Source organism: Alexandromys fortis, unplaced genomic scaffold (assembly GCF_014885135.2).
Source record: "Alexandromys fortis isolate MF-2015 unplaced genomic scaffold, M_Fortis_MF-2015_v1.1 scaffold_22, whole genome shotgun sequence".
NCBI lineage: Eukaryota > Metazoa > Chordata > Mammalia > Rodentia > Cricetidae > Alexandromys > Alexandromys fortis.
This window is the reverse complement of record NW_026067900.1, coordinates 1,937,349-1,964,830: the sequence shown is the minus strand read 5'-3', so window position 1 is coordinate 1,964,830 and position 27,482 is coordinate 1,937,349. Positions and strand designations below refer to the sequence as shown.

Here is a 27,482-nt window from a genome sequence, read left to right as displayed (position 1 = left end):
AAACCCAAGCCAACTCAGAAGCCATGTGCCATTTGGATATCTGGGGAAGGTACATTTATCTTAACATGATGATGTGGTTGTTCTCAAAGTATCTTCGGCATAGATTCCTGCGAAAGCCGGATCTGCTGCAGCAGACGCATATGCTAAGGTGGGCAGCAATCCCCAGAAGACCCTGAGGTCCACACAGACTCAAGAGGCAATGATCCAGCTCAGTCAGCAACCGTTCATTCCATCACAACCATTAAGACATCCAAACAGTATATTAAAAACAACTCATAATTATTGAAAATTCTGTTCATGTACTATAAAACTTCCAATATATAAATTAAATGCTTTCAGTGTATTAAGAATGGTACATCGGGGCTGGAGAGATGGCTCAGCAGTTAAGAACATTAGCTGCTCTTCCAGAGGACCTGTACCCACATAGCAGCTCACACCTGTCTATAACTCCAGTTCCAGGGGATCTGACTCCCTCACACAGACCTACATGCAGGCAAAACACCAAAGCATGTAAAATAAAAATAAAATTTAAAAAAACGGTACATCACTACCATCAATTTAGAAAATCTTTGTTGTCTCAGAAAGACACTCTGCCTACAGTCCATCACTTTCCCCTTTCCCCAACTCCTCATCTGACCTATCCTTACCTCCTCTCCCCCCCCCCCGCTCCCCCTTCAGACTCAGGCATCACCTAGAACACTTCCTATGGAGTTGCTCTTCTGGACACTGCATCCAAGCAGCAGACACTGTACTGTCTATCGTGACTGTGCTATTTTTTTACTTAGCATCACGTTCCTAAATTCACCTATATTGTGGCATGTACTACTTCTTGGTTTCTGTTTATGGCTGAATAATATTCCATTGAGCAGATATGCCATATTTTATTTATTTATGTATTGGTGATAGTCTTTCCATGTTTTTGCCACAATCAATAATGAAGCTTATGGATGTTCACAGGTAAGACTTTATTTGAATGTCTATTTTCAATACTTTAGGGCACCTTGCTGATTCGTGGTACCTCCATGTTTAACTGCAGATGAGCAAGCAGAATGTTCTCCTTAATGGCAGCACTACTGCATGTTCCTAACCTCAGCCATCAAGATTCCCATTACCCCACACTCGCACTAACTTGATGTTACGTGGGATCTCATCTAGACTTACATCCACACCTCCCTGACGACTAATGAAATGTGTCATTGCCTATCTTCCTCAAGGAAAAGTCTATTTAGATCCTTTGCCCATTTTAAGTTGGGTTATCTTGCTATCGTTAGCACCTTATTATCCTTCTTTCTATAGTCAATATTCAAATCTCTGATTAAATATAGTTCATAAAACATTCAGCTACTTTGTGGATCTTTTTCCTTTTATGATAATATTCTTTCAAGGGATGATTGTTTTTTAATTTTGGAAAGCTGTCTTTTTATTTCCTCATGGTATTATTCTTCAACACATAAAAATTAAAATCTTGGTGAGTCTAACTTATCTGCCTTTTCTTTTGGGACCCACACCCTGGTGAACTGTCTAGAAGCGCACTGCCAAATCACAGAACTAGCTGCTGCGTCTGCTTCGAAGTTCTGAGTTTCAGGGTCACACTCTGGCGTTTCAACCACTCTGGGTTTATTTTTACAGGCAGTCTATCAGGGCAGAATTACTGTTCTACACATGCAGATGCGCCAGCTGCTGAAGCCATTTCTAGATTCATCTCAGCACCCATCTCAAGGATCTAGCTGCAGTCTTGCAAAAGCTCACTGACCTACATGCCTGCCTTCCCGCCAGAATGATTGCTATGCAAGTTTACTGGAGCTTTACGCTGCAATAAGCTTCAAAATTTGGACATACAAGATTGCTGGGACATGTGAGTCCTCCAACATTGCTTTTTAATTTTTAAGGACATTATAGTTATTTTAGATCTTTTGAATTACATTTAAACTTTAGATTTAACTCATCAATTTCTGAACAAAAAGAGGAATTTTGATAAAGGTTTTTTAAATAACAGAATGAATATATATGTGTATATATACATACATATATACATATATATATATATCATGTATATACATAAAAGGAAAGGGATGGGAACATGAGGGATAGAGAAGGCCGAGTTGTGGAAGGTATGAGGGGGAGAGCAATGAAAGAGATATCTTGATAGAGGGAGCCATTATAGAATTAGGGAGAAACGTGGTACTAGGGAAATTCCCAGGAATCCACAAGGATGATGGATGACCCCAGCTAAGACTCCTAGGGACAGAGGACGCCTTAATGGACCTTCCTCTATAATCAGGTTAGTGACTACCCTAATTGTCATCATGGAACCTATATCCAGTAACTGATGAAAGCAGATGCAGTGACCCACAGCCAAGCACTGGGCTGAGCTCCTGGAGTTCTGCTGAAGAGAGGAAGGAGGGATCACATGAGCAAGGGGAGTGGGTTAAGATCATGATGGGGAAAACCACAGAGACAGCTGTCCCAAGCTAGTGGGAGATCACAGACTCTGAACTGATAGCTGGGGAACCCACATGGAACCAAACTAGATCCTCTAAATGTGGGTGACAGTTATGTGGCTTGATCTGTTGGGGGGGTGATGGCAGTGGGACCAGGAATTATCCCAGGTATATGAACTGGTTTTTGGAGCCCATCCCCTATGATGGGATAGCTTGCTCAGTCTTGATAAAGTGGGCAGGGGTTTTGTCCTGCCTCAACTTGGTATGCCAGACTTTGTAGACTCCCCATGGAAAGCCTTAACCCCTCTGATGAGTGGATGTGGGGGTAGGAAAGGGAGAGGTCAGGTGAGGGAGTGTGGGAGGGAGGGGGAATCGGAGTTGGAATGTAAATGAAAAAAATTAAATAAAAAGGAGTAAATATCAGGACTATATAAAATTCAATTGGCAATCCTCTCAATCAAACACCAAGAAGCAATCGCATCGGCATGCACACGCCCTTCACCTCTGTACAACAGGAAAGTGTTCTCTACCTACCTTCCACAGGCTTTGTTATTATTCCAGTCACCCCGCCAACAACTCCCTGCAAGAGAAAATCCATCATTAAGTCTCCAATAAACGGAAGGTGCTTAACACGAAACCAACCACTAGAGGTCTCCATAGACATACTATATTTTTTTCTCGTTTTTGTGTTGTTTTGTTTTTTAGGATTTGAGGACAGTGAACAACACACACATAATAGTGAGCGTTTTGATTTTGCAAATATTCAATCATAGGAAAGTCGAAAGAATCATAAAGCAGATGGCATTAGTTTCATGCATCTGAGATAGATTCTTCAACTCAACAGGAGACTCACTCGCAGGAAGCCCTTCCCTCCTCTGGCCAAACTGTCTCCAAAATCTTTAGGCTGTCGGCCCATCTCCTCTCTTCTCTTCTGCTGATACTCTTTGTCCATTGTGATTGCTGCCAGGCCCTTCCCAACAGAACCAGTGATTCGAGATACGACTCCCGCAGCACCACCTAAAGAGTGTACCGAGAAGTCAGCCACAGCGGTACATATCCCTCCTTTAAACAGGTACCTACTCACATGTAAATACAAGAATTGCTATGACTTTTTGCCATCAAGTGTAGTAATATAAGTTTTAAAGAACATTCACCCAACCTATGGACACTAAGAACCCAGGAGGTCGCTTTAAAGTCACGCCCAGGTGGAAGAAAGGAAACACGCATTCAGAGATCAATAGGAAGGGGAACTCTCTCTTACTACAAAACACGCATTCAGAGATCAATAGGAAGGGGAACTCTCTCTTACTACATATAACCACTTGCTTTCCAAGGACAGGGCACTTTAGAGTAATAATTACATACATATGTACACAAAGGTCATACGCACCTACTGTGTGTCCAAAGAGGCTTCTTACCCCAATCACTAATCCTTCAGCAAATTCTTCAGGGCCTTGAACAGCACCCTGATCCAAAAAAAGGTTGAGAATTAAACGTCTCTAAGTGTGAGACTTTTAATCTAGCATTTTGAGGTTTCCACGAAGACAAAGAATGCATAAAAACCCGCAAGGACCGAAACCAAAGCATTTTCACTCTACCTTAAATTCTGATAGATTATAATGACTGTGGGTAAGAATAGTTTTAAACCACACAAGGTCAACAGGTCCTGCTATATGAGCATCGCACAGGTGACAGTCACTGGCTTTGACCACAACATAAAACTGGCTTCGCAGTCAGTTCAACTTCCACTAGAGTGCAAAAGCCAACTGTGCTCATAGGACAGGGTCCATGCTGTTTGGCTCTCCTCTCTCCTTTATTCTCTCTGCATGGTCCTTCTAAAACCCTTACGACTTTGAACTTCTAGACTCCTGACACAAAGGTGGATTCGTGGGATGAGAGCTCCAAGGTGGACAGCTGACTCCTAAGACCTGACTCTGTCCTTTCTGCAGCAGCAGAAGTCATCTGTAACCTACCAAACTCTCAAACTCTCAGACACTTACACTGAATATCAGAAAACTCAGGTATCTTTTGTTGCCCAGATAAACATTAGATCTGTTCATTTGAAGTAAAACAATCCTCCAATGTCACCTAACGTACTTTAAATAAAAACAGAAAACTAATTTTTTTTATTATTTGAATATTAACCCACTGCCATATATAGTTAAAACACCAACACTTGTCAGTAGAAAGCAGAGCATCTGTTTTGTATGTGTACAGAATTAAAAAGCCAGTACCTGGAAGGGCTCGTAGAAGAAAGCTTCAACTCCTTCAGACAGGCCCCGGATCAGTCCAAACGGGTTTCCAAGCACATCTAAGCCCAATACAAGCACATACATCTGCTTCAGGAACTAAAGGAGAAAAGACAGTCAGCTAAGTCCCTTCAGATATGGAATAAATATTAGGAAGCAGCAGGAAGAGGGGATGGCAGGAGGAATGGAGGTAAAGGACAATGTGTACAATAACCACCTACACCTCCACAGCCTAGTGTCCCACTGTGTGAGCCTTAAATCAAACGGCTACATGTTTGAGACATCAGTCCGTCAGCAGACATGTGACCTCAGACAAGTTACTTGTTAATCTTGGCCTTCCCAGCTGCAAAATGGAAGATTACACTGACATTGTATGGAAGAGTATGCACAGTAAATGAATATAAAATTCAATGGCCACTGGCTATCTTTATTATTTTATCATTATTAATTAAGGCAAAATAAGGAAAATGTATACTTGTTTGAACCTACCATCCGTGTGCATCACAAACAGAGTACTCTCCCAGCAGAGGACAGAAGACAAATGCTACCCTGCAGTGCTATGCAGCAACTGTACCAGAGAGGCTTACAATGCTGCCCCTCCTTGCCTACATAACCAGCTCACACAGTACCTGATACACAGGAAGAAGCTGGCTTAGAGGCCCTCCTGCAACCCCCTATCCTGCATTTTACATTTCCTGAAGCAGTTAAGGTGTCACGGAGAATGGAAAGGGGCCTTGGAGGAAAACATTTTAAAGAGTGTAATGGAAGGCAAGCTAGAGAAACAGAAACTAGCTGTATGCACAAGATCTGCACAACATCAAGCCAGCCAAACCAACAGGGATGGGCAGGGCACCATGAAGTACCACCCATCACTGAGAAACTTTGGCGACTGATGGCTACTGGGGAGGGAGAGGATCAGTTTTCATCAGAGATGTGGCCACTAAAAGCTACCCACAGTCTAGAAGATGGTCCCATACCCATGCACACCAGCAGCACTAAATGAACTCATGGGGAGGGGGCGAATGTGAAGACGGGAGGGAAAGGGGGTGAGGAGTAATTAGAAGGGAGGAAATGGGGGGAATGGATTTAATCAAACATATATGCACGTATGAAATGTCTAAGAGGAAAAAGCTAGGGTTACTAAGAATATCTTATATCCCTTCTTGATATTCATATCTAGGCTGCAATGAAAGAAATCAGTTCACAGTAAGACCAACATAAAATTATGTTTGAGACTTCGCATCACAATGAAACAAAAGAAAGTTAATCTAGAGTAAAATTCATTTTTTAAAAAATAAGAACTGAACTTAGATACTTAAGAAAACCACTAAGCAATGCTGAGTCTGATGGCAAATGCCTGTAAACCCAGGTCCAGGGAGAGACTGAGAAAGGAAGACTGGGCACTCAAGGTCAGCCTCGCTATAATGTTGAAGGCCAGGCTGGGCTGTACGAGAACATGTCTCAAACAGCCAACAACAACAACGAAAAAGCCTCAGAGTTGTAAGACTAAAGTCAATCACAAACCTTTCCACACATACTCGTGTCTCACCCACACACTCTATGAAGTGTGCTCCCAAGCTACTGTGGCGGGGAATTACCTGTTCACTGTAGTGTCTAACAACACTCCACAGGAGCTGGTCTCTCTTGTAAAACTGATAGCGGATCTCATAGTAAGCAAGTCTGAGGGAAGACAAGGGAAAGAGTGAAGGCTCCTACAATGGCAGTCTGAGAAACTTTCAGTAGCAGCTAATTCCAGTAACATTTAATTCATACTTGGTATCTTAATATTGTGGTAACAACATTGTTACTAAACCAGTAATTCTCATGTAAGATTTTATAAATATAAAAAAGAGGAAAAAAGGTTTAAAATGTCAACCACAGGGCTGGAAATGTAGAACAGTGTTATAGTGTTTGTCTGGCATGTGCGAGCCCCTGGTTCTATCAGTAGGGAGTGCATGCACGCATGCACACACATACACCTACACACCCATACACACCCAAAAGTAACAATAAAATGACAAAATGACATGGCAAATTTTTAAGCTTTTTCTTACTGCTTCCCTTTTCTGGTTCTTTATTTCCTTTTCTATGCAGCCACAAAACTTAAAACATTCTATATATCACTTTTAAACTCAACATTATAAATTGTGTGTTTATATTTTTTTAATTTTTTTCAAAATTTCCATAAGCATTTGAATGTGTGTGTAGTATTCCATCATACAACAGAGTCATAGAGAACAATCCCTGCTTTTAGACAAGCCCAAGGTTGTTACAATAAAGGGTGTTGCCAGGTACACAGTGGGGATACCTCTTTGATTATAATTCAGGATCATTTAATAACTAAACCCCCACCACCACCACCACACACACACACCTAAAAATAACTGAGTGGTCGACAAGAAAAACGCTGAAGGCATCTATGTGTGTATATCTGCATATGTGTGCATATATGTATATATATAGATAGATACATATATGTTTCCACTCATAAAACTAACATTTTAAAAAGTACCCATTTCTAAAATTTATCTCTCTCTAGCATTAATTATTCATGTTCTAAATGCTTCACTTCATTTATATGTATGTCTGATAACAATGGTGGCCATCTCTAACACCTGCCTGCCACTTCCATTTTCTTTCTGGGATGCCTCCACACAGTCTGTGGCTGCTCTGTCCCTGACTCTCACGACCGTGTTTAACCCTGAGACGAGAACCATCGCCCTGTCCTATCTGCCATCCTATTCCACAGCGTGGTTTTGGGAAAAGTGTCGCTTGGGGTTGCTGCTTTCTTTTCAGCTGTGGAGAGTAAATTCAACGGCTTGCCGCCCTCTTCCTCTCTGTGCGCCAACATGCCCCCCCCCCCACCACACACACACAAGTTCTACCACTGAGCTAAATTTTCAGCCCAAGTATTTAACTTTTCCACAGTCAAACCTATCTTGTATTTTCCACTAGGATTTTCTCACTGCTATAAGAAAAAAAAAAAACTCAAAAACCAAAACAAACCTCTACTCGGAGATTTGATAACAGCTTCTTTCACTTCTGTGTTTATGAGCGTGTGGATGATTGCTCCTGTGAGCTTGGGTACACATGCAAGTATGTGCACTAGCACACAGGGGCCAGAAGTACACAGACGAGACTGCTGCAGAGTGAGAACCAGGACCCACCTGCCTCCACCTTCCCAGCACCGGGCCTGCAAGTGCACACCACAACACCTGGATTTTGTGTGGGTTCTGGGGACCGAACTCAGGTCTCATGCACTTCACCAGAGGAGCTTTCTCCCCAGTCCTTAACTTTTCAAATCTTTCAATTTGAATTTTACATCTTTCTCCTCGTTTTCTCTGAAACTTGGCACACACGTGAGATGTGGATAATCTAACAGGGCTTTTCTCTCAGGAAACAGCTTCTGTCGATACCACTGTGGGCCATTCCATTCAGCAGAAGCTGTGGAGTGTAGCTGGAGCTGGCAAGTACACACAGCCTCCTCCTGAGTGCGGTGACAGGCTCTCATTACACTTTGCCATGTACCACACTGCAATCTCACCCCCGCTACGTGTTTCTAAATAAAACTCAATACTAACACACAGTCAATTGATAATATACACTTCAGAGTAATTCAGTTTGTATGAAACATTCACGAGTTACCAAAAATATAACTTGAGTGTAACTAGCTTCAAGTCACGAGCAGGAAGACCCATCCATTTTCTAGGCTAACACTGCACTAATGGCGAGAACTGATATTATCCTGAAGAACCTTGGGTAGGGGTGGTTCCCAACATGCACTAACAAGGGTCTTACTTGAATATGAGGTCATCCACATCAGTCAGAGTGGCACCTATGCTTTTCAACAGCAGGTTCACAGAATGAATTGCAATCATTTCCTGTTTCTCTTTGTCTGATTCCTCACCTCCGGAACCCAAAGACAGACTCAAATGCAACTGAAAGAAAAATAGCATTCAATACATGAGAAGCTCCAAGTTGTGTAGACACAGGAACTAGATCTTCCGGCACCACCAAAGGTGCCCTGGAGAAGCCTCCTACAGCCTATTCACATACAACAGAACAGGCACAGTGCAGGCACAATTTGATTCTCTGGTCTTTCCATAAAATACAAATTGGTCTGATCTAAGATTAAAATTCCATTCCTAAAGTGAGTAAACACCTCTGTATCTGGATGAAGAAGACCAGAATCCTTTGCAAAATGGAAATGCCTGCCGGGCAGTGGTGGCGCACACCTTTAATCCCAGCACTTGGGAGGCAGAGGCAGGCGGATTTCTGGGAGTTCGAGGCCAGCCTGGTCTACAAGAGCTAGTGCCAGGACAGGCTCCAAAGCTACAGAGAAACCCTGTCTCGAAAAACTAAAAAAAAAAAAAAATGGAAATGCCTGATAGCTCCTAACTAGTAGATAACAGCTTAGAATACCAGCTCTGTTTTATGCAAGCTGTTAGCTGAACAAACTGGTGGCTGTGACCTGCTCTACAGCGCTGTGGACAGTTCCTGAGAATGCAAAGGATCATCAACATTGAAAAGCATTACTTAATTGTAAATCTGGGCCATTACACAAGTTCAGTGTTTGATAGTTGACTGCGTTAGTGCATTTACTAAGAAGTCATCTTCCCCACACGAGCTGAAAAGAACAACAAAAGGGAGAGAGGAAATGGACTCATAGAGTACAGTCAGGGAAGTAGAAGGTAATTCAATTTTCCACTCCCTTAGGTCCAATCGCATTTGGGGAGGAGCGAAAGCACCGTGTCAACAGCGTAATACCTACTTCAGCGTTTTCACATGCCAGCGAGAGCGCCCATCATAGCTCTGTTTAGACAGTGGTAGTTGCTACAAAATGCAGCCAAAACATTAAACACTGGTGGGCACTCTATGCTTAATTAAGAAACACCACTGTCAGCTTCTTCTCTGTGTACAGGGGTCATTAATTCAACTCCAGAGAACATGCTCTGGTGGTACCTCTGTGGGAATTATGGCTGCACAGATGTCACAGAGGACTGTCTTAATTGTCACCATTAGTCAAACGAAACCCCATCAAATACCTGATGTAACAAATGAAGGTACACCGGTACACAGACCCTTTAGAAGTTCTGAGGCAATCACACCCATCATCTAATAACAAACCTTAACAGGAGATATATGGAAATGTTCGAAGAAACTCAGGATCGACATATCAGTCATGGAAGACTCCATTAACTCTGTGTTGAGAGCATCGATATCTTGTTGGATTAACTTTGTCTGAAAAAAAAATTTCCAAAAGTTAATTTTTTTCTCACTATAAGAATTAGCTCAAAAATGGCTAATTTAATTTTTTTACTTTATTTTATGTTTGGCTGAAAAAATAAAAATTGTTACCCGTTTTCTTTCAGTCTCAGGGGCAGTTGTTGGGGTAAACAGGGCAATAACAGCTCCAAGGAACCCCTGATCAACTTTTAAAGCCATTTCCTGGATGAGAACCATAAAATACCTATGGAGAGATACATACAATGCTTAGTTAGGAGTAGTGGTGCACATGTTCAAGCCCAGCGCTCAGAAGGCAAGGGCAGATGGATCTCTGTGAGTCGGAGGACAACCAGGGCTACATGCTAAGACCCTGTCTCAAAAAAAAAAAAAAAATCTAACCATGGTCATTACTGATTTTTTTTCACCCAAGAGCTACAGTAAGTTCTAAGTTCTTCTTTGTGTCTTACCATTATGCTAATAAAATCAAAGTCTCATAGTGTGGGAAAGACACAGCTGAGAACAGACTGCTGTATCAGCACTTACCACCCAAAGGCCCACATTTATCATGTCACGGGAGAGATGATAAATGAGAAGACAGAATATACCGCCTGATTCTTCAAGTTCAAGGCGCCTGCTTTAAAGTACACAGCTCACAGATCTGTACTTCTTTGCATTCTAACTCGAATGAGAGATGGCTAAAGGAATTCTGACTTCTAAAATGTGTGCAGACTACTTTAAAATATATTTAAGTATCAACAAATTCACCAGCCTCAAACTGGATCGATATATTCATTGGGAAAAGAATTTCTGTACAGGAGCCACTCTCAAATGGACAAACAATAAAAGGATAACAAAATTCATTCTCAAAATGGATCCTCGCTGTAATTCCTGGATCAGGACAGGGCTCTACTCACTTGAACTGTAAGACCTGACTGTACTCGTTGAACCTTGTGATCACACTCACGTCGATGAACGGTTTGGGCTCTAAGAGAAACACAGCATACAGGAACAAAGTCAACCTCTCCATGAGTCAAACTGGTATCTTCTAGGGTTTTTATGGAGAGTATGTCTGTGGTTCTCTCTCTCCTTTCCTTTCCATTTTTTTTTTTTTTTACCTGAATCTAAAGCAATGGATTTGGGGGGAGCCACGGGATGAAATACCACCGGGAACATTGTGCCTGGTAACTGATTGTCAACCTGGAAGAACAAAACATTTGATCAGGTTTGAGTGAGTCAAACATAAACCTCAGCTTCAGAGAAGGTAATCAGGCACCTGCACACACAGGAGGTACCATGAGCAGCTCCACTACATGTAAAACGCTATGTGTGCCAGCGAGGCCATGCCAGCATTGGAAAGACTAAATGAAAACCCTCACAGCTGCATTGACCTTTGCAGCACTCTGACCCATCAAGGCAGATGCCTGTACTTTGGAATATGAGATGCTGACTCTGTGGGCACAGATAAAATGGAAGTAGGAAGTGAATACAAAATTAGAGACGGTGGAAAGATAAAAAAGAAACCTAAAGAAAACTTGGTGGAGGTGGAGAGACACTAAAGGGAGGGTGGGGGAGAAGAGAGGGAGGATGGAGACAGGACTAGTAAGACATCACCCCAAATGCAGTTCAATAGCATGCTCGTGCTATCAAGAAGCCCATTAATTTAGGTTCTCATGACAAACTGGAAGGGACACTTAAGAACAACATAATAGTGTAAGGAAACACCCTTGAAAGGCCAATGGTCAGACCGACAGTCTCAATAACATGCCGTGCTTTCGACTGGGATGGTGAGGAGCTAAGTCCACAAGCTGTGTGAGAGTAGGGGAACACACACACACACACACACAAATTAATAATAATAATACTTAAAATGCAAATGTGCTTTTACAACTTTATGGCCTGGGGCCTCATGTACACCTACTCTGCTCAAGCTGCACCCCAGAAGATAATAATTTAACACAAATCACAGCTTTCTAAGAATGAATTAATTCTAATTTCCATGTTGGCTTAAGTGGTCACAGAGATCTACCTAGCTGAGAGTGACGTTACCTGGAGCCAGTATAACCGCGCCCTTAAGCTTCTCTGGTGAGGAGATTGCTTAAACTCAACCTGAATCCCTGATAAGAAGTCCCGTTTAATAGGGCACCGGATAGGAAGCCGCATTTCCATCGGAACTTTGTCAAAATTGACCTGTAAAAAACAAAAGTGCTTTTGTGACGAGCTGCCCCCCCCCCCCCCGCAGCTGCTTAACAGCATTTAAGACACTGATTCACTCACGATGCTGCATAAGCAGGACACAGTCATCTCTCTGTCTCACCAAAGGAACTTGCTTTATTCTGTTTCTGTTGTCTTCCTTTGAGGCCAGGTCTTACTCTATAGCCTAAGCTGTCCTCAGACTCACAGCAATCCTCCTGCTTCAGCCTCTCAAGTTCTGATACTAGATACACGAGCCACCACGCCCAACCAGAAGAGCTCTTCGGGTCACCTGCGCCCACGGCCTCTGCGGCAGAAGCATCACTTTCCTAATACTTACTAGGGAACTAGGAATTCCGAATGCTTTAAATTATAGAAACTGCACTTAAAAGGCTTTACACTAAAAATAAATAGTAATAGAGAATTCCAGATAATTTTTTATAGGTTTAATTTATTTTTATATTGTGTATATGAGCGTTTTGCCTGCATGTGTTATGTGCATGTACCACAGCCCGAGGTGCCTACAAAGGCCAGAACGAACCGCAGGTCCTGGAACTGGAGTTAGTGGAGGTTGTCAGCTGCCACTGAATGATGGGAACTGAACCTCAGTCCTCTGCAAGTGACCTTAACTGCTGGGCCATCTCTCCAGCCCAATCCCAGGCTATCCTTAGGCAAAACGGTTTAATAAAGGAGCTGAGTTTGTTTTTCTATAAGCTAACAGCATAAACTTTTCATCTAGCCCATCAGCATTGATGGGTGTGGGGAGAACACATGACTGGGGGTTTTGCCCTAAGATGGCAAAGACGAGAACAGCCAAAGTTCAGGCCTGCAGTGGAATAGTCTAGAAATGCAGGGAAGCTTCTGGAGACATGGTGCAGCAAAGAGGACTTCGTGGTGTTGCTCTGTGTGACCCATGCAGAGCACACCTTTATTTGTGGGTGCTCACCCACATCCAAACATCATTCTCATGGGATGAAATAATATAGCAAAGTGTATGTATCTTTCTCAACAATGAAGCTGTGGTGGTATTTTGTTTGTGATGTAACAAATAAAGCTTGCCTGAAGATCAGAGTATGGAGCTAAGCCATTAGTTAGCCACAGAGGACAGGCAGTGGTGACACATACCTTTAATCTCAACACTCAGAAGGCAGAGGCAGGTGGATCTCTGTGAGCTGAGTTTAGAGCAAGCCTAGAATACATAGCAAATTCCAGGCCAGCCAAAGCTACATGAGACCTTGTCTCAATAAAAACAACAACAACAAAAAAAAAAACTTAAAAATTAAAGGTGAAAATCACCTTTAATCTTGTCACTGGGAAGGTATATTATGGTGATATTTTGCTTGTGATCTAACAAATAAAGCTTGCTTGAAAATGAGAGTGTGGATTCTTAGAGACAGGATCTTGTCCCCTTCGGTCTGAGGATTCAGTCAAGGTAAAATACCTCTTTAGTGGCTGGCTCATTTACATCTCTGATCTTTCAGCATTTATCCCGATATCTGCCTCCAGGTTTTTATTATTAAGACCAATTAGAATTCGTGCTGCATGAAATATGTAACATCACAAACTATTCACCGAGGGGCAGGTGTTACTCAGAATGTGAGAAACTGTTTCCACAGTCATAATATCTCCATAATCTTACTGAAAACAAGTTCAGTGGAACTGACCAGCAAGTAGAACACGTGATAAATATGAAGAAAGCCAGAATTATATAGTTTCATAACTATGTTTTGATTAAGTATATTAACAGTCTTCCCAATAAACACAGGTTTATTTACATTTAAGTTAGTGTCTGTACATAGGGCATTAAAAGTTTACTTACTCCAGGTACCATTACCTAGAACCAAAGGACCTACAAAACTGTAAAACCACAAACTATAAAGCCAGAAAACAACACTTTGGTATACCTCAAAATTGCTGTCCAGCTTGATCCAGCCACGGTCTTGCGAGACAAGATGCTTCTGATAGGACTGTTCTAGTGACAATATCTGCTTCTGGCTGAATGGCTTCCATTTCTGCTTCGGCTTCATCTCCCACACGACACCTGAACTACAATAATTCACAAATAAAACTAAATTATACGTATATAGTCTCATGAGATTGTTACTTAAATCTGTATTTATCTAGTTATCAATTTCCCATGAAAACTATATTGATATGAGAGATGAGTTTAAAACAGCGGATTTCACCTGCCTGAAAAGATGCACGAAGAACAAGGCGAGGGGAAAATATCTTTCACAGCAACAATCAGGCAACTGGCTGTACTTGTTTATTTTTTTACAGGGCCACATACAGAAGTTATATGTTGACAATGTCAAGGGAAGAAAAATAACCTTCCATAAAATTTTAACTGATATAGTTTTAAATATAAAAATAACTAAACACAATTTTAAAAAAACCATAAATATATAAAATATTCTTGTGGAGATGTCAACATTTTACATAATTATTGTTCCTAATTATCCAAATCAAGTACAAGTGATCAATTGTTCAAACAGATTTTTGAAAGTATTTATTGTTTATTTATGTGACTGTTGCGTGTGCCCCTGTATGCAGTGTCCACAGAAGCCAGAAGAGGGCACCAGATCTCTGGAACCGGAGTTAGAGGTTTTTGTGAGTCACCCAACATAGATGCAGGGAGTCTACTCTGGTTTATTTGAAAGAGTTAAGCACTCTTAACCTCTGATCCCTCTCTCCAGACCCATATTCATGCTGATTTATAACACACATCTTACCAATCATTTCACAGTTACTTCCAAGTCCTCACATCAATCTATCTGACATCAATCTGAACATTACACCTATTTTACTCTTTATTTATTACCTGGCAGGGATTTATAAAATTCTAATAAATTCTTGTGCTGATATTTGCCTTTTAGTTTGTCAATACATTGCAGATAATCGCTTGCAATGAAAGATTACAAGGAAGTTCCTCAACTGGACAGGTGGATTTTGAAATGTAGACATTTCCTTTGCATATATGTTAAAGGTTTGAAAAAATGTCTCTTGCAAATGAAGGTTTGTGATATAAAATCTGCCCTCTCCAAACAGACGGGAACTGGAGACTTTAACTTAAAGACAGACTGATGTGGCTTAGGATTTAAACATTGCCTGCCTTAAAATGAGCTTATGACAACACAAATTTTGCATAGGAGCACCATTTGGCTTTCTAATGGTCAATTAAAAGTCATATGGAAACAGCCACTTCCTTAGCAAAAGATGGTTTCCAGTTCCAGTTAAGAGCGCAAGAGCAGTACAGGAGGGTAACTCTTTCCCTGCAGAAAGATTTTACTCCTGCCCCAGAATGTAAAGAGTTCAGTGAGAGGCTTCCACTGCTAAGCCCTTCAACTGCTATACGGTAAGACACAGGACAGTGAACTTCTATCGCCATCGAAACATCACAGAACCCATGGTGGTTAGTCTGACAACAAACAACAGACTGAAGTATTCCCTACATATCTGCTGACATAAAATATAAAGAACAGAAGGCATGAAATGCTCTGCAGTTCACAGTTTTATGAACTTGTCCAACTAAGATTCTGTTCCCAGCTGTAATGCATTTCAGACTTCAGCTCAGACAGGCAGAATTCGTCTTTCTCCTGTTTGAAAAAATTCTGTTACCTACACTTAAAAGCTGATCAGTCATCGTAGGCTCTGCAATGACTTCTCAGGTGCACAATGACTGAACGCAAAGAACATCAGCTGACTCCTCAAAGCCAGGGAGCCGTCTGTGACTGGCCTTTTCTATCTGACTGGTGTTGTTCAGAATGTCCTCAACTCCTCATACAACTGTCCCCACTAAAATGTTAATAGCCTTAAGTAAGTTATCAACTCTGCACACATCTCTTTAGCTGCTGCAACCAGACGGACTCAACCAGCCCATGACTGACAACAAAAGGCATTCCTTGCTACACTTGACAAATGAGTTCCCCAGAAGCTGACTTGGGCTATAGCCCCATTCACGCTTGTCTTTGTGAAAATGTGTGCTGTGGAGAGATGTTCTGTGTCAGAAGTTTCTAATTTTTTCCAGCCACTGTTCACCTGCAAACATGCTTAGTTTGGAAGTATCAATGTACTCTATCTCCTTCCGGTACAGCTATAATGGCATGACACAATAAATGAATTTTGTTGAAGACAATGCTCACTCTGCTATGCCCTAAAAGAGCGACATTCAAAATCCATTCTTCTCATTTTTATATGATGCGTATTCAGTAGTAAGAATAAATAAATTAAGCAACATAGCAAGACAATGTTCAGTGAGATCTGAGTGCACAGAGAAACAGTGAGAAAGCAGCTATATATGTAAGACAATAAACAGGGATGTGCTTGCAAAGGTTTCCTATCTTTTTAGTATTAAAAACTTTGGTTTGAAATTGAAAGCTATTCATAAACAGGTAGTGGGTAGATGTGGCTTGTAATTTGTACTTTGCTGAGGTATATTAAAGAACACTGTTCTTAAATATGAATCTACAATATTTTAATTTACCATCTTACTGATACCTAGTCATTGATAATGTTACCTATGTGTTACATAAATCCAACAGCTTTCCCTCATAAAAACCAAGAAACTTGGGAAAACTTCCTCATGGATGGGAGGCATCTAAATGGACTGTTTCATGGTGGGAAACTGACCTCTAATAAGACCTTCAGCAAACTCAGTGTGATCAGAGGAGACAAGCGTTTTCTTGGCGGAATCAGAACCAGAGGAAATAAGTGGTCGCAAAAGTTCTAAATAACTAGCCATAAAAGACTTAAGACTCCAGAGCAGACTGCTCTCGGGCCACAATAAGCCTGGCCTCTCCCCTCTTACTTGCTGGCAGACACCCTACTGAGCTAGGGAAGGGAGTTTAACACAGAGGCTCTAACATTTCACAGGGTCACCTGCAGCTACTGGTACCCACACATTCCCTTCCCCACACCCTCCAGCCTGTCTTTTAGGACATAAAAGCAATTAGCTGCTGCTCATGCTGGGAAACCTGCCCCTTCCTCAGAGTTCTGTAACAAGGGACCCAAACTCTGCCACATGGGCCTGACTCCACTCTAGAGTCCTAAAGTGCTGTCTTGGATGCCGGGGCCTAAACTCTCCTAGGAGTGTGCCCTCCCCAGGCTGTTGTCTGTACACTTATAAACCTTTCATTGAATATTTGTCTATATGAATAATGTTTAAGCTTTTCACAATGAACAATACATTTTCCTGCAGTACCCTTTGAAGATTCCAGAAAGAAGATGGGGCCCACAACAACAATTCCACTGGTTGATATGATGTCATTATGCTGGATAGCACCACTTTAAGACTGGTTTTGGGTTACAAACTGCTCAAGATGATTCCAACTTTGCCAGCTGAGATGGTGCACCTTCTTACAACATTCTGGCCAGAACTTCAAGTAAGAATGTCAGAAAAACTCTACTGACTACTCAGAGACTATCTGCAGTTGTATCAGACAGTAATCTTGAAGCTTAACCATCATTTTAGTTTTTACAGGATCCTACAGAAATAACACCGCCCCCATGACAGCTGGAAGTAATTCTAGAAATGACGTCCCCTCTTCTAAAGTTTGCCCTCAGGGTTAGGGACATTTATTAGGGGTTGGTTATAAGTAGTATATGGTTGGGGGTGGAAATAAAGTGAGCTCAGGGATCTCTTTTGATAAAGAAAAAAAAGGGGATTAGATGGATAGGATAACTGATAGATTAGATTATTACCTGTAAGCTATTATTTATGGATAATTTACATTGGTGTAGATTCTTGTGTACTGACATAAATTCAAATTATATTTGTTATATTGAATATGCTACTATTGCTGTTTACAATATTTGTGTACCTATGTAAAGTTATTTTGTCATATTGTATGCTTGTCTCTGAAAATGGTAGGTCAGTTACCCCAGGCCTTGGCCAAGGTTGTTTGCCCCAAGTTTCAAATGAGACTTTGGGTGATTGCAGATAGTCTCTGTCATTTCTTGCACCTTTTGGAAGTTGCTTGCTTATACTTCCTGTTTACTCAAGTAATATTATTTCCCTTCTCAGGTCTTTGATGGGACTGAAGACTAGATCAGTCATATTACTTTCCTCTCATGACTTAGCCAAGTCACATCTAATATAAGACTTAGACTCTTTAGGATGGGATAACTATTGAAAAATTTAGTATATGTTTCTTTTTTGATGTTGTTCATGTTGGTTGTAATTCTAATTTTTATGTATGTTTTTGCCTCTTCTTTTCCCTGGATAATACTTGATATTTGTTCTTATTGTATATAGTTTTGTATTAGGCTTAGAACTCTCTTATTTAGACAAAAGAGGGAGGTGCTGTGGGAACTCCTTCAGCTAATAGCCTTTAAGATGCCAGTCCACTTTGGGCGTGGTCTCATGTACTATAAATGCAGATGAAAAGCATGCACAGGCCTCTTTGCTGCTGGATTCGGTTCCAGTTCCCAGCACACACAGAGGACTGTGGACCACTACTCTGTGCGAGTTTATTCCAAGATAAATACCTTTGTTATACTCCATTCTGGGCTATTGTAGAACTCTTTAGGACGCCAACAAATCCTCAACGGTTCATCTCACTGCCCTTGAACTTCACATCCCAAACCTTTCAAATACATATCATAGTACATACTGCTTCCCTTATGAACCTTTTCCAAACTTATTTCTAGTTGTCTCTCCTAGGGCATGCCAGTTTCTCCAAATTCCACTGTACGAAATGAATTATTTCTACGGCAGATGCAGGTACTATTTTCAGTTTTTCACAATGTTTTTGTAACTCATTTTTTAAAACAAGAAAGGAGGAAGGGAGGGAGGAAGGATGGAAGGAAGGAAGGGCTGACCTTCTTCCCTGCCAACTGACAGGAGTACTGTGAAGGCACAGATGTACCTGAGTCTTCTGTGTCTCTGGGCCTCTCAGCTGACAGTCCAAAGAGTTATTAGTAAATATGTCACACTGAGAACAAGGATCTGTTTATAGTCTCACTAACTAGGTATTATGGGCTCTGGGCCTTTTAAAGGTTCCTGGCATCTTATCTCCATATATATATATATACACACACATACCTGGTGATTCCAACATATGAGACTTCCTGTTTTATTTCATTGTTAACCAGAGAAAGCCCAAGGCTGTGGAGAGACAAGGTGACTTCGTGATCAGCCTGTTCCATTTCTTCTGCCTGGAGCGCTTTGGAAACCAAGGCAACATCATCCGTAAAAAGGAGAACCCTCTGGCGCCCATCGAGGAAGGACACCCAGTGTATCTGGATGTTTGCATCGTATGGAAACTGTCCACACTCATCCTGGAGAAAGAAAGACTCTGAGTTAAACCTGAATGGAATTTTCACACTTAAAACTGAATTTGACAACTGGGACGGATTAGAAAAGCCTAAAAAGAATGACTTTAAGGTAGAAAAATCCAGTCATTAAATTGATATAAAACCAGCATTTATATAAAAATAAATAGTAATACTCAGCAGGTCTAGGGATATGGCTCAGTGGATAAAGCAGAGTTCTGCAAACAAGATCTAAAGTTTTGAGCTCTAGAACCCATTTAAAAGATAGGTGGAAAGGGTGGTTGCCTATAATCCCAGCACTTTGGAGGCAGAGGCAGAGAGGATTTTGGAGCAAGCTGGCTACTGAAACTAACCAGATTAAATGACCCTGTCTTGATAAAGTGGGAAAAGATTGAGGAAGACCCCAGAAAGGGTTCTACATGCATAAGCACATGCACTTACACAATCACTACATGTGCCAACACCCATGTGAACATATACATACATGCACAGAACACACATACACAAAACCATCATTTTTTTCCCCCTATTATCGGCAGAGTGGTGCCTTGGTCTGAGTTCCTAGCTAGGGCTGACTGGGCACTGAGTACCCTTTGGTATCAGTGCTATCTCCAAACTGGAGAACAGTTCCTGCAAGGAGGCCCATAAGAGGTCATTATAAGAAGCTGTGGGGATGACCCTTTAGTTGCAGTAGAAATCCCAGGATGTTTGAGATGCCGGGACCATGGGACATCTTCAAGTACAGCAGGCAGCTGCTTCAGAGAGGGGCTATGTCTGTTGTCAGCAGCAGAGCTGGCAGGGCAGGGATGCACAGCTCTCTGGGCCTCAGATGATTCCTCTGCAGGCCCCAGGTGTTGAATATGGAAATGCAGGATTTCACCTTCATCTCTCCCTGCACCCTCACTTCAGATGTACTGTGACCAGCTGCTTCACCTTCCCTGGCCTGAGGGACTGTGTTCCCATGAATTACAAAGGCCCAAACAAGCCCTTTCCTCACTAAAGATGCCTTGCCAGAACTTCGTCATAGCAACCAGAAAAACAACCAATACAAATTATTTGCAATATAAAGCACAAAACTATCTTTCTGCAAACATTTTAATTCACTTTTGTCCCATGAAGACAGCACTTCCACAACAAACGGTACCTTTAAGAGATCATGCTCTCCAACGTTTGATGCATAGCTCCATGTGAGTTTCCTGGTGCCAGTGGGATCTGCCCAGGCAAAGAGTCGGGTTTCTCTTGGCAGCAATACAAATTCCTCCTGTGAGCCACTGGAATGATTGACAGAGGGAAGATCAGCACCCCTGGGCCTTGAGGAACCACAAAGGTCTTCGGAGCTTGTTTAGTAATAAAATAGAGCTCAACCCCAAACACGGGCACGAATACCTTCCATAACTAACAGTTCTGAAGTCTGGGCAGACAGAATATGGCAGTACAGCACTACTTCTGACTTCAACACCTTCAAAGCTGAGCCAGGGAGGAACACACCAGAGGAACCCATGAAGGCAGATACACTGGTCTATCTAAGTCCCTCTATGAAATGGCGGTGAACAGTCAACATTGCCCATGGCAGAACTTAATTCAGTTCCTATGTTTAAAGTTTTTAATCAAATGCAAAAGCTTAGGAATAATAAGTACCACAGGAAGAAAAAGAAACAAGAGTCCATCCATTCCTACTCAAAGAGTCTGAGAACCAGCAGCTGAACAAACTAAACTGTAAAGTGCTGAAACTAATCAACATTAACCCATTAGGAATCAGAACAAGATCCCCAAAGAGCTTTAAGTGGCAGATTATTGGTTTATAGAGTGTAAACATGTCTCAGAGGAGATAAAAGTGAACCAACTGGGTTTTTATCCAAATTTATGCTTCAGTATTTCTCCCTCCTCTCTTATTCTTTCCTCCCTTCTTCCTTATTTTCTCCCCCCCCCCACACCCGTTGTACTTATTAAGCTCATAGTTTTATAGGCCAGGCAAGTGCTCTATCACTGAGCTATATCTCTGGTCCTTTTTTCATGCGTTATTTTGAGACAGGACCTCACCAAGTCACCTGGGCTGGGTTTAAATTTGCAATCTTCTTGCCTTAACCTCCTAAAGAGCTAAAATTACAGACCTGAGTGAGCCATAGGCTTGGTTTAAACTATTTTCACATATTAAATAATGACATCATTCAAATAATAACATTCCAAGAACAAGAATAATAAGATTCCTATTACCCCCGGTATAGACACAGCATCACAACCCACATCTCCTTTAACCTTTACTGACCCTACCTCAAACTAGAGATGCATTTACAGGGAGAGGTTCACTTACCAGCTTACAAAGGGAGAGATAATGTTTAATAAATAACTTCACAGTCATTTGCAGGCATTTTGAGATTTCTAAAACCCCAAAGGTTTTCTTATGTTTTCTGTCAAGACATTTGGTACAAAGACATATTTCAACCGACTGAGACCTTTAAGAGCATCTCTTTCTCCCAGGTTAACACAGTACATGTAAATTCTGCTGTACGTATTTAAATGTTATGAATACTGGGTTAAGACTTGCCAGCATATCAGGAATAAACACCACATGCTCCTTACAGTTTGAAGACATCTGGGATGTGAACTCCAACATTTTCCAGAAGGGACTGTGGACCAATGACAGCAAAAAAATCGAGCTTCTCACACAGGCTTTTCTCATACCTCTGTTTATATGTGAGGACATCCCACTGTGTGTGGTTCATTATCAGGGCAGGTGCGGATCCCTCGTGGTAATTAGAGAAGGTTATAACAGTAGAGTGTTGAGCAGTGTTTATATCCACCAAGATACCTCCATTCTGTCCCGGGAAAACAGCACATTCAATGGACCAGTTGAATCTCAGTTACACACGAAGCACTACACAGTTCAATCAGCTGTACAAACACACCGCTTCCTTTCTGCAGTTCTTACTGGTTCTGATTCTTACCAGCATATGTTGGCATTAAACATGCACACAGTAGGCCTACAAATCATTACTGATCTCTACAGCACAGCTTACAGAAACATGTCCAAGCAAGTTTTAAAAGTCAAAGGCACAGTGTCTTACAATATGAATGAAGACTTACCAACTCTTCCAAGCTCAATAAAGTGCCATTGTCTTGTCGGTTGTAGAAGAACGGCTTAGAGGATCCCTCATAGCCCACCACTCTCACACAAAGCTTGCCGGACAAATTTTCAGGCCAAAATGGAATGCACTGAAAACACAAGTACAAAGCCAGTTTTGACACTGTGCGGTGACACAGGATGCTGCCTTGCTAAGCACACTGGGTAACCAAGTTTTCAGGTCTAAATTGGAGTAAAATACCATCACAATTGTTTAAAATCCTCTTATGAAAACACTGATAAGCTGGGGGTGGTGGTACACTCAGAAGCTGAAAAAGGAAGATCCCAAGTTTAAGGCCAGCCTTGGTTATACAGCAAGAACCTATTAATAACAAAACTCTATTGATATAATTATGCAACCAAAAGGCATTCATCAGAATAAAAATCTATTATTCTAAATGTAGTTGTAGCAACTACATGATAAGAAGCCCAAGGGCTTATTGATGAAGAATTCCTCCATACACTTAAAATCTATATCCTTCACTCATTGCATTTGCTCTTGTGTCTTGTCAAATTCATATCACTTATACACAAAGGATTTTTTCGCAGACTACCTTCTTCTCACAAAGCAGAAAGCCAAATGCAGACATGGAAGAGGCTACCACATGGCAGGCTGCAAGTCCAGACCCCATGAGCAGCTGTCAATTTTAGCTTCTGTTTCTCCATCTATCAACAGGGACTGTTAGTTCTTAATAGAACTTAATAGAAAATGTGGTTCTATTATAGAACGCTCGGTAAACTCTATTTCTGAATCAATACACTACTATGGCAAACTCACATCAAAGACAAGCGTTTTTACACAGCACATTGGTTCTATGTGCTTTCCATAACACGTTTCAATTTTAGTCGTGTGGGAAGAACTAGAGAGTGGCTGCTAGCCATCGAGACAAGGCTACTGGCAAAAAATTACCAAAAACTTCCTACTTTCAAACGGGATGAAGTAAAGACCTTTTGAAGTTTCTGTCATACTTAACACGCATGTACATGAGAGTGTGTAATAAAATATCCATGCGATTTTCATTTCTATGTCCCTGTTTATCAGTCATATTCTAGGGAACCTTACCTCTGAAGAAGCGACATAGTGCCATTTGTTGGTGGGTATGGAGCCATCGGAGGCAATCTCTCCGACTTCCAGCTCTAAGGAGGACTTGTTGGCAATAGTGCAGAAGGGAGTCAGAGTGACTATTCTTGAGAGGTTGAAACTGCTCATTTTGATGCTGACCCCGACCTGAGGGGAAGGAAACAAGCAAGCTCATTTTCATGCTCTTTGTTCAGTGTCAGAAGTGGAGACACACCATACACACATAACTTGAAATACCTAAAGTAAGAATTCTTAAACAACATAACGAATAAAAGCTGTATCTATCACTGCCTCTCACAGAAAAGGCCCGGTATCTTACATCAGCTTTATCAGAAATCAACTGCAAAAAAAAAAAAAAAACACAGGTCACTAACTTCATGACAACTTTCAACGACAGATTTACTGTCCAGTCTTTTTTACTTATTAAAAATAATCCAAATGTTAATTTTTTTATAATTAGTAGGCTCAAATTTTATTGCTTTGTCTGTTACCGATAAATTTAGAGGGCTGGAGAGATGGCTCAGTGGTTAAGAGCACTGACTGCTCTTCCAAAGGTCCTGAGTTCAATTCCCAGCAACCACATGGTGGCTCACAACCATCTGTAATGAGGTTTGATGTCCTCTTCTGGCCTGCAGACACACACACACACACACACACACACACAATATTGTATACATAATAAATAAATAAATACTTTAAAATTAAAAAAAACTTAGAATTCTGAAGCAGTAGTGATCAGGTTATGTGGCACCAGATTACTCAGATTTTCAAAGGAGTCACACCTAAGATTTAAGAAATAATTGACAGGGTATTTGGAATAAAAATTTTAGTATATCTTGAATATTAACCAATTTGCCATCTCCAATGGATTCAACTCTGTTCATAAATTTTGACAAATTCAAGTTCTGCTCTGATAGAGTAATCACAGAGTATATCATAGTGTACAGACTTCTGTACACTATGGGTACCAGTTTGTCTACTAAAGCATGGAAAAGTACGTGAAGTCAAGGTAATAAAGCAGACATTCTTACCAGGTAGTCCATATTGGTGGCAGGGCACTTCACACACCCGTAACTTCCCACGGTGTCCAGTGAGAAACCGCTGGACCAGTCACTAGTTGAAATCTTTAACTGTACCTACACCAGAGAGCACATAACACATATAAGAAACCTAAAAGATGATATTAACTTTACTTCATAGCAAAAAATCCCAGACTTCTGGCAATTTCCCCACTATCTTGAGACATAGAAAAATATAACCACAACCATACGGAATGATTCCAAGGAAACAAAGACCAGGAGGATAGCTCTGACTTTCCCATTCACCTCAGCAAAGAAAGTAAGGAATTTAAACATGCATTATGTTGCTTTTTTAAAGGCTCACAATGCTAAATATCCCAATGCTAGATTTATGACAGAGATAAAAATTCTCAAAAGTGTTAGCAAATAAAGACATCATTCACCAGGTAATAAAAGACAGGCACTGTGAAAGACTCGAACGCAGGACACGGCCGTCATCCTCAGTGAGCATCAACTCAACGCAGATAAAAATAGCCCATTTTAATCATTACGACACCACACATAAAATGCAGTGGGTGAGGGGACAGTGAGTGTCTTTGGGATTTAGAGGGAAGTCCTACAGAAGAGACATAACTGCACCCCTGCAGTTAAGCTCACCCCTCCCCACCCACCAAGACCATAAAAAAAACATGAGGACACCCCAAAGTCACAAACAGAGGCAATTCCAACGTCACGTGTTGATCCAAACTCTCAACAGTCATCCCCAGACAGCAGCATCACCTGGGATTCTGTTAGATACAGATTCTCTGGTTCTGCCAAGACCTTTTACTAAAGTAAACCCAGGGACAGGACTTAGCAAACAATTCTAAAGCCACTTGGGTGACAATAATGTACACTGAGATCTGAGACCCAGGACTGCAAGCAACATGACTGGGATATGGAGAGTCACTGCAAACAGAAAATCTAAGGACGAGCAGCAGGTAAGACAGGATGGGGGAAACTGGTCGCGTTAGAGAGTCGAGCACTGTGTGCAGCGGGTGCAGCATAGATGAAAGTCTAGGGGTGAACGCTGACCACGGCTGGACACTTAGGAAGCACTGAGAAGCCCAAGTGATACAGGCCAGTCCAACCACTGCATGTTTCGCATGTACACCAGTACCGTGACAGAGAATAAAACAGAGCCATTCCACCTGCCAGGACTTGAGCAACAGCAGTGATCCCACAGCTCCTGAAGAATGGGGAGCCAGCCCTGCTTCAGCTGATTTCTGCTGCAAGTTCCTAACGTCCGGCTGGACTCTGCAGGCTTCAAGGTCTCCTTGGACTTAATTTATATCAAGGGCGCTGCACACATAGCCAAACATGCTTTTAGATTCCCAAGGTTTAGTAGCTTTCCTATTTTAACTTGCTAGAGCATACCTTATTTTTACTAAAGATGTTCTTCTTCTTGAAAGAGAATAAAACAATATCCCTGAAATCAGCCGGGTGTTTAACATGTATGTCCTCAGAGCAATACTGGAGAACCCGAGACGTTTTGTTGATTAGCCAGTAGGGACTGAAGACAGACAGCTCCACCCGGCAGCCAAGTCGCCTGACGTGTACTGACAAGTCGACTGTCATCGCTTCCCCCGTGTCTGAGGAAAAGCACACGAGGAAGAACTCGGGAAGTGTGTCGCAGATGCGGAAGTGTCCACTCCAGTTCTTGCCCAAGTATTTCACCAGAACCAGCTCCATGATCTCGCCGCTGATTCGGGAGTGGAGCACATCGGAGGCACTGCCTTCTGCAAGCTCCTGGGCTTCTGCAGTCCCCTAAAAAAATCACATAAAACCGTGGTTACCCAGCTTCCTTAATAACACAATCTGTATTTTACAGAGTGCTAAACATTCCACCAAGGAAGGCTGACCACCAAGTCTAACCATACTCATGTATTAGAAATGCCCAGCAATTACGAAAAACTCCAAAGGAAACACTGTATCATAGCCACAGTCAGTGTCTTAGGGCTATCTGTAGCGAAATCACCCCCCCCCTTTTTTTTTTTGAGAAAAACCTGTACCTATGCCAAGAATCAAGGACTGGATCTGGACCTCGGCTGTTCCCATTGGCGCTGGATCATGAAATGAGCCAGTTCACTGTGCATCAGTCTCATCCTCTCTATTCCCATACCACAGCTCACCGCTGTGTGTACACCTGGTATATACAGAACCAGGAAAGTCGGGCTAAACAAGGGAGAACCACTTTAAAAATTAATGCTAGGGCTGGAGAGATAGATGGCTCAGCAATTAAGAAACGTACTGCTCTTGCAGTGGACCTGCGTTCAACTCCCAGCACTCACATCCAGTGGCTCACAACCACCTGCACCTCCCAACTCCAGGAAATCAGGCCTTCTAAACTCCTTAGATGCTGCACTCACACCAACACTTAAAAACAAAAAATAAATCTTTCAAAAATATAAAAGCTAGCAATAGAAACCAGGCTTCCTTACTGCGGCCTTCTTTTGTGTAGATGCTATTTGGTTTGTTTCATTAACTTTTGTCTCCGTAACTCAGGAAGGGACCATTGTTTAACAAAGGAAAGGAATCTTTTGGGTTCCAGACACTTCCTTAAGCCGTTGCATTTTAAAACATCACAGAATGTGCATATTTAGTCATATTGATAACACCCCTGTGTCCACGGCAGATAGTGAGTTTTACTCTCAGCATGAACTTTAAGGCAAAAATCCAGATGAATTATTTCCATTTGCATCTTTCTCTCCTTTAGGTAATGAGACTTAAAATAATGAAGAGACTTTTAATTTATGACAGACACAGCAGAGAAAAGAAGCAGGGATTGGGAAGCTAAATGACCTAGGTTTACATCCCAGCCTCACCACTGTCGAGCAGCAGTGG

General features: G+C 41.6%; 1 protein-coding gene across 1 annotated transcript in view; it reads right to left on the bottom strand.

Moving 5' to 3' along the window:
* The window catches only part of Vps13c (vacuolar protein sorting 13 homolog C), a 153,478-nt gene that overhangs the window by 15,056 nt on the left and 110,940 nt on the right, over positions 1–27,482 (bottom strand). The window contains exons 59-77 of the mRNA XM_050125415.1: positions 26,016–26,405; positions 24,612–24,716; positions 23,563–23,727; positions 22,463–22,591; positions 22,061–22,194; positions 20,523–20,649; positions 19,149–19,384; positions 14,011–14,152; positions 11,963–12,103; positions 11,032–11,113; positions 10,831–10,900; positions 10,049–10,160; positions 9,818–9,931; positions 8,489–8,628; positions 6,289–6,370; positions 4,676–4,789; positions 3,832–3,907; positions 3,295–3,458; positions 2,976–3,021 (exon numbers count right to left, since the gene is read on the bottom strand). Coding sequence (XP_049981372.1) covers positions 2,976–3,021; positions 3,295–3,458; positions 3,832–3,907; positions 4,676–4,789; positions 6,289–6,370; positions 8,489–8,628; positions 9,818–9,931; positions 10,049–10,160; positions 10,831–10,900; positions 11,032–11,113; positions 11,963–12,103; positions 14,011–14,152; positions 19,149–19,384; positions 20,523–20,649; positions 22,061–22,194; positions 22,463–22,591; positions 23,563–23,727; positions 24,612–24,716; positions 26,016–26,405 — 2,569 coding nt within the window. The remainder of the gene's footprint in view (positions 1–2,975; positions 3,022–3,294; positions 3,459–3,831; positions 3,908–4,675; positions 4,790–6,288; positions 6,371–8,488; positions 8,629–9,817; positions 9,932–10,048; positions 10,161–10,830; positions 10,901–11,031; positions 11,114–11,962; positions 12,104–14,010; positions 14,153–19,148; positions 19,385–20,522; positions 20,650–22,060; positions 22,195–22,462; positions 22,592–23,562; positions 23,728–24,611; positions 24,717–26,015; positions 26,406–27,482) is intronic.